The 13,238-nt window shown below is 47.3% G+C and overlaps 1 protein-coding gene across 2 annotated transcripts in view; it reads right to left on the bottom strand.

Moving 5' to 3' along the window:
• col5a3a (collagen, type V, alpha 3a) overlaps positions 1-13,238 on the bottom strand; it is a 114,724-nt gene that overhangs the window by 74,071 nt on the left and 27,415 nt on the right. For both annotated transcript variants that reach the window (XM_069195759.1, XM_069195760.1), the window contains exon 5: positions 2,618-2,746. In XM_069195759.1, the coding sequence (XP_069051860.1) occupies positions 2,618-2,746 (129 nt within the window). The remainder of the gene's footprint in view (positions 1-2,617; positions 2,747-13,238) is intronic.

The raw sequence follows: 13,238 nt of genomic DNA, 5'->3' as shown, positions 1-13,238 counted from the left end.
GTCCTGCTTGACATGTGGGTGCCAGACTTATAGCCAGTCCACACATTTCAATGTGACTGGGATTTGCAACGCGGAGATAAAAAATGTCGTAAGTGAGATGGGTACTGGGAAATATGTGTGTGTGGGGAGGGGGTCTTCTGCACCCCGTTTGTTCAATGCCAGAGCTCTGCACTGAAGCAGCACAGGCCACATCATGCTTCCCCTTTCAGTGTTGGTCGAACAGCGGGCGACTGCTGCAGGTCCAAAATGGACTGAAACACAGTCTAAGAAACTAGCAGCAGGGGGAGAAGGTGGGAAGGTGGGAGACAGGCAGTGCCCGGGCCAAGGATAATTAATCTGAGACCCCCTTCCCCTGGGCACGGTTCTCGAGTGTGGAACAGCCCCCTCTGAGGAGGCAGCCAGCCTGCTCTCCAACCAGGGAGCCAACTCTCAGTGTCAGCTCCCCTCCCAGCAGTGGCGTCTCCAGGATTTTATATTTGGGCTGGCAGAAGGGTGGCAGTTTTTAATGATACTGTAGTATTTGCCTTGTAAAACAGCTTGCACTACTAAAAGGTGTACTACTATTCTTCCGTGCACCAGTTACGCTGGTAAAGGGTAACTGGTAACTGGTCACACAGGGTAACTGGTCATACAGGGGGTATGACACCACGAGCGAGGTAGAAATGAGGCAAAAGCCAGAGCCAGAATCTTGCGCAACTTTCACTCAGCCGCATGGGAACAACCTACAAAGATCTGCCACATACTTGCCGACACAGATAGGCAACATCTGCACACTTCAAAAAACATTTAAGACGCATCATAATTGTTGCCTACGTTTACGTTTTCGAAATTGAAGACAACGATGGGATTTTAGGTAACGCCTAAAATGGGGTGGCAAAGCCATACTTAAGAGTGGCCATACTTAGCTGCTACCCCATGACACCCCGAAACACCCCGGGGTGTAGCCCCTATGTTCTCCGAAGGCTGTACCGGTGATCAGCAGCCGCACTGGGGAGACATGTACTCGGATAATCTACTGTAGATACTACTGTGGGTGTTAATGGGCACTTCCCTTACACACAAAACAGAAAAAAAGTATTCTGCTGTCTCTGCCAGGGGTGTACAATAACCCAATGGAATGAAACACATTTATTATGAATCTACTGTATACTGCACATAAGTAAACTGTGATTGAAGCTTCAGAGCACATTGCTGCATTACAGTTCTAACAGGTCTTAAGAGCTTAATGAGTTCCCCGACTCATTAAGCTCTTAAGAAACCTGAGAAACCTTAGGATGACTCCTCCACTGGGGGGTTCACAAAGTTGACTGCACGTCTTCCTGGGAAAAATAAGAAGTTTGCAAACTTGGCTTTGAGCTCACTGGGGTTTTATACTGCGATTTCATGCTCAGTGCAGCATGCTCAGAAACACCCATTACTCTTGTTGAAAGTATGTTGCTGGCTGCAGCCTGGAGTATCCATACAGTAAGTCGTCCCTAAATCAGGACTAAAATTAACCGGCGATAGCAAAACCTTATACATGGCATTTAAATAAACAACGACAATACATCAAAGAAAATCTTTTTTGTTGAAAACTGTCACTTTCATTACTCACAGAGTTGATATACACTCTTGCTACTGAGTATCGTGCACAGAATAAACAAAGAAAATTACTGACAGACCTAACCACGTATTTGCATTAAAGGGGTGCTGCTTAATTAAAAGAGGCAGTGAAAACGTGGTAGAAAAATTAACTAGCTACAGGTGGCAAATACTTGCGAAAATATAAGCTACGGCTTTTTTGGATCTCTAAAAAACTGAAGAAAGATATTAGTCTCACTGGTTTATTATTGTTGCCTTATTAATGTGTTGCCTTACTAACGATTACTAATTTGTGTCTGTCTCTGTCTGGGAATGGACAAAAAAAGTATGCAGGGTTTTAGCAGTACAAATACATTCTAAAAATAAATCTCATTCACTCTTCTACAAGCATGTGATAGAGAAGAGATTTCGCACAGCACCACAAATAGGATAGCAGTGAGAAAGGAGGTCACTCAATCAATAGGCTAAGCAATCTATCTATTCACAGGGTCTCACTGGAAGATGAAGTACTTCTCTTACTATCTGTGTGCAAGGTATTAATTCCTGTAAAACATGGAATTGTGCCACATGTGGTACACATTTTGGGTACGGTCGAACAAACTAGACTGTGATGCCCGATGATGACAGACAGTGAAATCTCATGTTCTAACTCCATTGCCTCATTAAACTGCTATGCCCTAGAACTCCCTTGGAGGCAGAATCCTGCCAGGCCCAGTAGTAAATAGATATTGATTTAATTCAGGTGTTTGGCCCCAAAAGGGACCCATGCAGTCCAACTTGCACCAAGTAAAGTGACTATTTCCTGAATGTCCTTTGGATGGACACCTGTTAAATACAAAAGCTGATGCAGAGAATGTGGTCCTGATACTGCAAGAGCTGAAAAGCTGGAAATGGTACTGGAGGTGGACGCAACAGCAGCTCCACTGTTGGGCCCAATCTGAGCCGGTCCTCTGCATCTGCCTGCCCCAGGGCGGCGTGCTGTCTAGGCCGGTGCAGGAGGGGGGAACGACCCACCCCAGGGACAGGAGTCTCTCACCTCGGACTGCCCAGGGTCCTGGGACAGCGTGGAGTAGGGCAGCGGGGAGTCGCAGTCCGGAATGTAGTGCTCACAGTAATCCACCGCGGCCTTGGGATCGTCCAGGATGAGCAGCTGCTGGATATCACCCTAGACAGAGAAAGGCAAGAGACACCGAGTCACCCCGCAGCCAGTTCAACAGGCCTGCATAAAGCAGCCTGTAACCTAACCCACTCCATCCTTCCATTTCCAGTCCCCCTGTCGTCCAATACTGGGCCACGACCCAACACCATCCATCAACCGTTTGCCGTTTTTCCACAGCACTCGGTCATTAAGGAGCACCACTCTAACGCGTTACTAAGTGGTACAGAGAACAGAGAGAGAGTACAACAGGTATCTGCAAAACAAAACTTCAAACAATCTGCCTGAAGGCTAGCCTGTCATAGATGAAACAGTTGGTTCAAAGAAAGCTTTCCATTTCAAGAATGATCACCAGAGTTTCAGTAGGAGCAAAAGGAATGCAGAAGTTCAAAGAAACTTCCAAAGGTCGTAGCAGATTTAGTTAGACTATGAGATTTGTGACCAGACAGGCAATGTAAAAAATGAACTGTTGCACAAGAAGTGGCCAAGACAAATATCCCTGAGCAGCAGGTACAGTGAGCTTTCAGAGTTTTTTTCCACGACTCCCATGCAAGCGTGAGGGGAAACTGGCACAGCTCTTTCAAAGCGCTTTCCGTCTGACCATCCTTACAGAGACGCAGGAGTGGGGTTTCCATAGGAACAGAAAGGCAGCCAAGGCCTGCTGTTTGGGATTTAATCCTCATTTGTTGTCTTCTGTGGAATGGGCGGGGGGGCAGGGCAGCTGGGGTTTCGTTGCTTTCCCTTCTCACAACGGGGGCTGTTTTGTTGTTAGGGGTTACCGGGACACGCGGAGGTCCTGTGGGGAGGAAACGACTTTTCTGGCAGCCTGTCAGCGACGAGGACGTGAACACAGAGGACAGGAAGAGACTCGAAGCCACCCGAAGCCACCGCTTGGCGTCACAAAGGAACACTGGAGGGAGTGAAGTGGGCAACGCAGGATTGTCCTTTGTGCCTTTCGCAGAAAGAACAGAAACAGTGTAGCTGCTCGGCTTCGAGGAACAAATCCCAGCTGGAGAGAGTGGCCTTAGTGGAATTTTGGAACAAGTAATAGGTTTATTCCATGCTGAAAAAAAGAAGAAAGAGAACACAACGTTTCGGCCGTGGAGCCTTCTTCAGGTGTCAGTGGAATTTTTGTTAGTGGAATTTTTACAACCTGTTGTTTGTGATGGAGATGGCTGGTAGGAATTCTCGCTGGAGTAGGCTTGTGTTTACTTAGGTGAGCCCGAGTGGGAGCTGGTGAAATTCCTATTGCCCAGATTACAAGCAGGTGTATGGGACTGGGCATGGGGGAGTGTAATTTCAAGTAATCGGGCACAGATGTCAAGACATTTTTTTCAGTTTGTGTTGGTGTCCAGCAGGCACGGCGGTTATCTTCATTACACGTACTTATTCTTCTGCACCAGTACATACCTGTCTATTCACAAACGTACTTATAAACAAAATATCCCAATGAAATTGGCAAGTGTCACACATCTTTCAGTACAGTAAAATCACCTGCTAATAGTTTAAATCTTTTCTTATGCTTCTTGGACACTGCAAAACTGTATCTTCCCCCCTCTTAATAAAAAATCACTCATTCACAGTGGATTAGTGGTATGGAAAATGCAGTATGGGCACAGAGCTTCAAGTTGTGTAGACAGGGACCTATTAGACTCAATGGCCAACTTATCAGGGCCACTGAATAATGTGTTAAGCCTTCTCTGAAAACCAGTAACAGCCTAAACAGGACAACATGCATCTCTCAAACGGGAAATTGTTCCAGCAGGATCACCTTCAGCTGAGGCTGCAATGAGTTGTACAGGTAACAATAATAATTCCTTCTACAGGGTTTTTCATCCCAAAATGCTTTACATGCCAGACAGGGGGCACTTCATCTAGTTGAAATGCATCCATTTGGGTGACACACAACATCCATTCTGCACCAGCAGACCCACTATAGAGCAAAGCAGGTGGAAGAGTAAGAAAATGCTTCACTAATTGAAATGAGACGGAACTCTACATAGGCCAAATTGTACAAGCCAAGGGTGACACCTAGCCTGGACACTGATGTTAAAAAAATAAGAAATAGGAGGCAAAATGATCTTTTTTTATCTTAAAGACATTCTCCCTCTTTCTGTCATTACTGGATGTAATTAGTCAGGCTGGGTCAGGCTTAGCTGGGTTTAAACAACTGCGAAACTTTGCTGCCACATTAAAGAGATCAGCTTTCCCCCCCAAAGACAGGCGGTAGGAGGAGAAAGTGTGGGCTTTGGCAATTGTCTGCCATTAGCTCTGCGAATCAAAGCAATCAAGGCACCAATTCCAATCACCATCCAAGCCATCTGACTGTTTTGAGAAAGTCTTGTTGAGGGCCCTGTTCTGCCATCTCAAATTTTCACACGCAGTCAGAAAAGCTGCAAAGAAGTGGAGTTCACATTTCCTTCGTTCTTGCCATCAGTAGTCCCAGAACATGTGGCGAGATGCTGAGCTATTACGTCTCTACAATAATGAAGGCAGCAATACAAAGCAAATGGTTGGACATGTGGGGAACTAAGCAGACAGATGAGATATGTGCAGAGATAGGACAGACAGAGAGGCAGTTTGACAGATACACAAGATGGACGTACAGTTCGAGACACATCAAGACAGGCAGAAAGATAGATAATCAGACATGTGAGTGAATAAATTGGAAAGAGACTGGGAGATTGACAGAAATATCTACAGTATATCAACTATAGAAACATGGGTATTAAATACTCCAGAAGCACAACCTGAAGGACTGTGAGTAGTAGTGTCTGAAGGCTCTCTCACTATCACTTTGAAAGCAACAATTATTTTTACGAGGCATTGAGACTCAGATTCACCATACAGTACCTCTCTACAGAGCTAGATAAGAGAGAAAGGCAGTTTGTATGGGGCTGTATTTCAGAAAAAGCAAGAGGCAGGTGAAAACTTTAATCTTCTGCAGAGAACAGCCGTCGATCACCAGTCCTCTAGGAAAGGTGTAAACTTGGGGAGGGAGAGGGGGGTTCGTGGTGTGAATGGGGTATTTTAAGACAACATGAAAAAGGACTAAACTGGGTAATCAAAATGTAGCATAAAAGCTTAATTTTTCAGTGCAATTGTGCCGTGTCAGTCACCCGCACTAGAGCTGCTCTGTGGGTAATGTTCAGGAATCGGCCACCCCCTCACACTGCAATGCCGTTCCCAGCATGCTGTCTCCTTTATGAGGCGTTTTCTTCTCGTCACGCTCAGCCAGACGATTCCAAGCCAATTGGCACCTCCGCCATCCTGAGCCGGGAGCGCGTCCTTTCACGCTGGCTTCCGAACTCAACACCTCTGGTATTGCAATCAGAGATGAAAAGGGAGAAAAATACCCTCGCTTTTCCAAAAGTGAACTCTTTCCAAAGTAGACCAGCTGTGCCCCCCATCCCCGTTAAAAGTTTTTACTTTTAACCGAACTCCTTTGTGGATTTTATGCATCTACTAAAAGCTGAACGTGCACAGTGAAAAACAACAGCTGATATGACAGACGGGGCCGGTGAGAAGAAACCAGGGGCACATCTTCCAGATGCGCCCCGTGAACACAGGGGTATCTTCACACCCCTTGTGGTTTGCACAGCTGCCTCTGTCTGGAGCTGCAAGCTTTGAACTTGGATCTGTAAAGAGATGACAGCAAAGCTCTGCAGAATTTGGAGAGACATCAACCAACAAACAAACACCGGGACCAGGAATCCTGCCAGAACTGTCCCATATTCCCGTAAGTCCAGAGCTCAAGTTACCAGTTCCAGCCTACACTCCTACAACTCAAAAGAAAACACGGCACGTTACGAGAAACTACATAGAGTTATCACAGTTTTCGAACAAAGGAGAACGGCCGTCTTGTCAGTGAGAGACGATACCCTACAGTTTCTTTCAATTCTTTTTGCTCTGTCTTGTTCATAAACCACAGAAATGTACACTGTGTGGTTACAGTGTTGTTTCCCTTAAACTCAAGTGTGTTAAATCTGAACAGGATGATCAGCAACAGTAATAACAACAATGTTAATAATGTAAGAGGGGTGACTGGGGGGCTGTGTCAGCATGTGGGCTAGGAGAGGTTAATTCCACACTGAAATGAAAATGTTCCTCCACAGGCAAAACAGGAAAACACACAGAAATTATATTTATTTATGATATGGTTTCTGCTCCTGGCTTCATTCTATGTACCAAAACGTACGTCTTTTCAGCTCGGCTAATAAAGCAACGCAGTTCTAGGTCACACTTTTCTGTGAAAGCTGGCAGATGTGTTTCTGCTGCGGAGCTGTAAGACCACTCACAGAGGACAATACACATACATGCATGCTCACAGACAGACGCACACGTGAACACGCTCACAGAAACAAACACGCCCGCGCACACGCTCACAGACACAAACAGGCACACTCACACGGTCACAGACTTGCGCACGCAGAAACACGCAAGCAGACACAGACATACTGTATATGCACACAAGCACATCTCAAAGCACGCAATCCAAAGATGGCATAAACTTTAAAACATGTCAATATCAACATTCACTCATTCACCAGGGGGTTCCTCAATAAGTGTGAACACAGTGGTCTTGGCACGCCAGCCCTCAGAGACAACTCTGTGGGGATCGGCATGTAACGCCGGCCTCTCCGGTGAGAAAAAGACTTGTTTTCCACCCTCCTGGCACAGCAAACTCTGGTATTCATTAGATTATTTTTTCAGCTACGTCAGACCAGGGCCCTAACGACCCCTGCTTGTGAATTCTAAAAGCAATGTTGCAGGCTGCCAGCTCACACAGTGATCTATTACAGTAACACAGAACGAGGTCAGGGGAGCTGGGTGGTTCAGAAGCTGGCATCCACGCCAGATGGCCCGGGTCCAGAAGAACCCAGGTTATAAAAAAACGCGCCAAGCTACTATAAATGTCCGAGCCATTGTCCTCCGTTGATATGGCTGTCTGGGGGCCTGACTTGGACACACGCCAGAGCACTTTCAGGCCATTAATACTTCAACAGGGGTACAGAAAAGCAGTGCGTAACTCACTTCTGCCAGCTCTGTTTTTGTTCTGGTCCGTCTCTGCATCTCAAGCGAGCTGGAACCACGGCGCTTTCACACGGTCGTGTAACACAGCTGCCAGCCCTGGCACTGCACCTCCACTGTGACCAGAGGAGGGACGCGGCAAGGAAGGCGCGTTTTCCCCTGATGGCCGGTAGCATCACAGCCTGATTCCCCTGCCGCCACACCATGTGGACTCAGGAGATGACTCTCGGAAACCTAACGGACGCCCAGTTTAACAGGCAAACCAACCGCCAGCTCTGCAATGACAAGCGTTTCTCCTAATGCGTCGTGTTGCAAAAACACAGAGGAGAGGGAAAGAGGAGTCTGTTACTCACACGTTTCCCTCCACACTGACAGCTTTTCAGAGCCACATCGTAAAATGTGTCATGTAGATTTTTACTGTTGCCAAATTTTTCTTGCTTTTAAAGAAAATCTAAGTTAGTACAATTCTGCCATCGATTTATAGACTTTATACTTGAGTGCTATGTAATCCATTAAAATCAGTCATCAAAATAACTAAAGGTAACACTTGATGTTAGTAATTAACCAAAAGCAACAATCTCCTCAGATACTTTATCATCACAGGCCATGGCACAAGCAGTACAACCTATCAGCAGCTTCTATGTGATGCTATAAACCAGGTTGCAAACCAGGTTTGTCCAGTTGCAAACCTGGAGGACCACTTTGCCTGTAGGCTTTCTAGGACTCTTGAAAGCTACAGCACATGAGGATCTGAGAGAAGTTCTTATACGAGTCCAGCTGAGCCAACAACGAGCCGGTCATTAGGAGCTGCACTGGAAGTTGAAATCTTTCATCCCCTCTGCAAACTCCGTCTCAAACAAATGTAAAATAACTTCTTATCTCCTGAAACACTGCTGTACTGTATTCTCTGCTGGTGATGTTTATCTGTTTTTGTTGTATCGTTGTGTTGGGACTCTGCGGTAAAACAAGTTCGCCCCCAGGGTGTAATAAATCTTGAACTGGAAACCTGCCGACAGTCCAGCTCCAGGACTCCATAACGCCTCCTGCTGTAAGCGAGTGTGGTTAACTCCTGTCCTTGAGGGACATAGCCCTGCAGTGCTTCCTGGTTTAGCACAGTGCAGTGAGGCTGTCCTCCCCACTGTGAGAGCAGCGCAAGAGCGGAGCCTCTCCTTCTCCTGAGTTTGTGTGTTTGAGACCCTGAGAGCAGAATCGGCTCATTCATTACACAGACTGTGTAATGTGCAGGACTGCCTGGGCTAGGTCACAGGAGGAGACCAGACCAGATGACCTGCACCGCTGAAGGCTGAAATTTAAAGAACAGGTCCGCACCATGTGGCGAAACACCTCAAGGGATCCTCCTTGGCTCTCTTGTCTTTTATCCCCCATATAAAATTCCTGGCAAGAGGTGGAAAATCGTACCTGCACAGGCATGTCATCCCAGGAGATCTTTATCAGGCCTTGCACAGACACACGCCTGCGCACACAGGCGCACAAACACATTCACAAGTGAACATAACACAAGCACACATACTTTATATGGGTTAAAACACGTCCACCAGCCTGGACACAAGCATTGAATACTGGGGACCAGCCTGGACACAAGCACTGAAAAGGTCCCTCAAAAATTCTGCACACAAACCAACAATTCAGAACACGAGTCCAACGTGTTCTCAGAGATTCCTACACTACATCTTTAAGATCTTCAGACAGACAAATGAAATAAAAACGGGGAAAAAAAACAATGGACTACGTCGCAACTGCTCCGAACATGTAGAGCCCTCTCTTACTGTCTGGGATTCAACTGCCTCCTTCATAAGCAGGAACAGCTTACAGGCAGAAGCAGCTCTAAGAAACGCCAACTACCGCCTCCTCACAACACATTCCTCATTCAGCGCCTAATTAGCTAATTTGTTAACCTCGTTAAGCTATGTTTCTGCATTTTTTCCCTTTATTTTCTTTTTGAGGGCTGATTGTTCTAACAAAACCCAACAGGCGCCTTCCCTCTCCCCCTGGTGTGAGTCACACAGTCCCCATTCCCTCCCTCCCTGTTTTCCAGTGCCAGTTTGCCTTCATTCTTCCCGGCCCCACTGGGCCGATGACGCCCCTCCACCCCCCAGCTCTGACCAGGCATTCCTCTGTGCCCCAGTACACAGCTGATCGCCTGTTCAGCCCCAGAGCTCCAGTAAAAGGTTTATTCCATGCTGAGAAGAGATGAAAGGAAACACAACGTTTCAGCTGTGGAACCTTCTTCAGGTGCCAAGGCAAGCTCTCCTTTACACAAGCTGCCACCCTGCGAAGACAACTGGCGAAAAAAAGCTCAACAGGGCCGGTGACGCAAGTGAGGTGCACTCCTGGGCAGGGACAGGGATCCTCAAGTCCAGAGCCACAGGCCGAGTCAGTTCTGTAATCTGACAGCACCTGATTCCCTACAAAACCCAGTTTACACACCTTAATCACCAGACCCCAGCTCTAACTTCGCCAGCAGCAACACTGCTCACTCTGTTTTTCTCCACTCTTCTGCTAAACCTTCCACTGTTTTCCCACCATAGAAGAAAAATCCAAGAAAAAAGAAATACTAAAACCACATGAACAGGTTATTAAGATGTACTAAAAAAATCCAACAAGCTTTCACAAAGAAAAAAAAAAGTATTTATTAAAAGGTTAATTAAAGCAAAGCTACCAGCACCTGGAGCTTTGAACATTAGCAAACCTGTTAGTCATATAAAAGCATATCCACAGCCGTGAGATTTCACTGTGGCATGATGGTTAAAGCAGACCTTGAAGGCTTTGTTCTTCGCATCACTTCTCCTAGCTTTTTTAAATTGAAAACATTCAGTCTCTCCAGCTGCCCCAGTCTTCGCAAAAAGCTTTTAAGTGAATCTTAACAGATTTTCCTCCTCCCTAAACAGAGTCCAATTTATCAAAAAGCTTCTGCCTACTACCAACGAGTGCATGTGTAGGCTTTCTGAAGAACAGTGGGCTTTTACCAACTCCTCCATCATCCATCATCCATCATCAGCCAGACCCCCTCCAGGAAGCGCAGGGCACCTGCAGGACTGAGAGCGCACAGAACCACCAGGCCAGTGCACAGACCCACAGGGAACATGCAGACTCCACACGGACAGACAACTGAACCCACAGCTCTGGAGCTGTGAGCCTGTGGCACCAGCTACCCCATTACCGTTACACCCTCAGCATGTAATGAGTTTATCACAGTAGCATAAGGTGCACGGTATTCTCTATCGGAAATATGAATCATATGCCACAAAACCACAAAAGCATTTCTTTCTGTTGTTCATAAGAGACCGTGCATGCCCGAGGCTGCACTGAGCCTGGCAGTCTGTTTGGGAAGACCAGAGGCAGCTGACGACGGAGCGAGTGCTTGCTAGCACCGCGGGGTTAAGAGTGTTCTGTATTTTCCTGCAGGAGAAGTGCAGCCGGTGGTAGAGTCACAGCTGACGCTCCTCCCTGCCGTCCGTGCCAGCCCCTGCTCGTTCCGGAGAAACGAGCCCTGTTTTCAATTACAGGAGCCGTGCTGAGAGCGCCACCTGGCAAAGCCGCCCCCGGCGCTGTAAATCTGCCAGGGCCGACCCTGCGCCCCGGGAGAGAGAACACCCGGCCAGGTATTTCCAGCCGGAGTCAATGGCTCCTCATGCCCTGCAGGCATCTCGCAGTGCGGCCAGCGCCTTTAACACGCTCCCCCACCGTCGCTTCCTGTGCCCACTGCTGCCAGCTGGCCTGCCGTACCGTCCAGTCAAGCTGTGAGACCCTTGAGGTACACAACGCACTTTTCCTCTGACTTATTCGCTCAGCAAGCACCCGTGTGCCGGGTTGACCAACTCTTCCGGAACAATCTGTACGATAAGGGGACAAACGGAAAGTACAAGCCAAGAAGTCTCAGTAACAACACATCAGCATAAATTGGAAACAGGCACATACAGAACGGGCCGCTGAGATCCACCAACAGAGCCTGTTTGGAGCGGTACCACATCTTAAAACAAACGCCCCATGAGGTCAGAGGAACGCCATCCCCGCGGTGGAAACTCGCTGGGCAGGTTCGCCGCTTTTCTCCCGGCTTCGCCCTGCTGGCACTGTGCAGTACTGCTGCAGGCCTTTGACAAGGTTAGGAAGGAAAAAAACTGCACAAGACAACTCCAAGGAAATCAGCCCCTCCCTCAGGCCAGCAGGCAGGACAGGGAGAAACAGAGGGTCTCTCTGGCATGCTGGGACTCGAGCCCTTTCACAGAGGCGCTGGAGAGCCTCGTGAGGCATGCTCTCCGCTCCCACTTGGGGCTGCCTCGTCACCGTTGTTTTTCAAACTAATCTGAGGTCAACTCTCCCGCTCCAGGCCAAAACAGCAAAGCCCAGGAATGCGCTAAGGGTCCAGTTATCCCACGTTGAGAGACTGAGCTGGGACCTTTGTTTGGGCCCAGTTTTGGAGCCTGCGTCTGGGAACTGGCCGAACTTCCCGCTCCTTTCCCATTCTCCCTAATGCCAAAGCGGAATTGCGTTATTATAGCTTTAATGTGGTCGGGTCAGGGGCCACATTTTTGGAGTTCTGTATAAAAAAAGCCAAACTTTACAGCGCCGCTTCTCTGAATTAACTGCTAGCCAGATTGTGGACTTCAGTGTCCTTTGACCATGGAAAGAAACCCAGAGGCTTTTGCCCGAAGACTGCCTGGGACCAGTCTGCAGCATGCCTGTGTCTGTGTATGTTTCTGCTGACTCATGCTTGCAGCTCAGTGGGTCAGTGAGTCAGTGATTTGTTTGAGCAATAAAGTTCAGCACCAGCACAGGAACATGTAGTGAAAGCATGGGAAGAGCACGGTGAAAGTATGGTAATTAAGTATACACCATGTAGGAAACAAAAATGTATAATCCCCATCCCATATTTATCCAGGATAAATCCCAGGGAAAAGGCAGGAACGGTAGAAGGACTGAGAAAAGGGCTGATGAACCTCACAACGTCCGAACTACCAACTGGAGGAAATTCCAGCCAAATGGCCGAGAGGTTGTCTACTGTTTGTTTGTATATTGTCTTGATGCACTGTCTGCACTTTGTGTTTTTACACTTGTTTTAACAATCGAGAGACGTTCTGTAAGTAAGAATTCCATTGTACCAGTACATGTACCAGTTACATATGGCAATAAAGTTCAAATCCAAGGAAGAGCTGGAACCTCGAAGCATCTCAGAAAGCACCAGCTTCTCCCTAAGAGAGCTGGGAATATCTTCCTCCTCTCCTGGAACCTGGTAGGACGAGCCTCCAGCGTTTACAAAACAGTCAGGGATACGCTCACCCTGGGATGACATAAAGAAAGATGGGCTTTTTTTAAAAAAAACATCTTCCTAAGCTATAACTCCCAAGGGCAAGGAGCAAGTAAAGACATGCAGGTTAAATGCAGGTTAGATCACTCCATGGATGGTTATATTTTATTTTTTTTAAACCAGTCTTTATCCTGGATGTGCAAA

The sequence above is a fragment of the Lepisosteus oculatus genome, chromosome 11 (genome assembly GCF_040954835.1).
Source record: "Lepisosteus oculatus isolate fLepOcu1 chromosome 11, fLepOcu1.hap2, whole genome shotgun sequence".
Lineage (NCBI taxonomy): Eukaryota > Metazoa > Chordata > Actinopteri > Semionotiformes > Lepisosteidae > Lepisosteus > Lepisosteus oculatus.
Note: the sequence above shows the minus strand (reverse complement) of the source record. Positions and strands in the feature narration are given on the sequence as shown.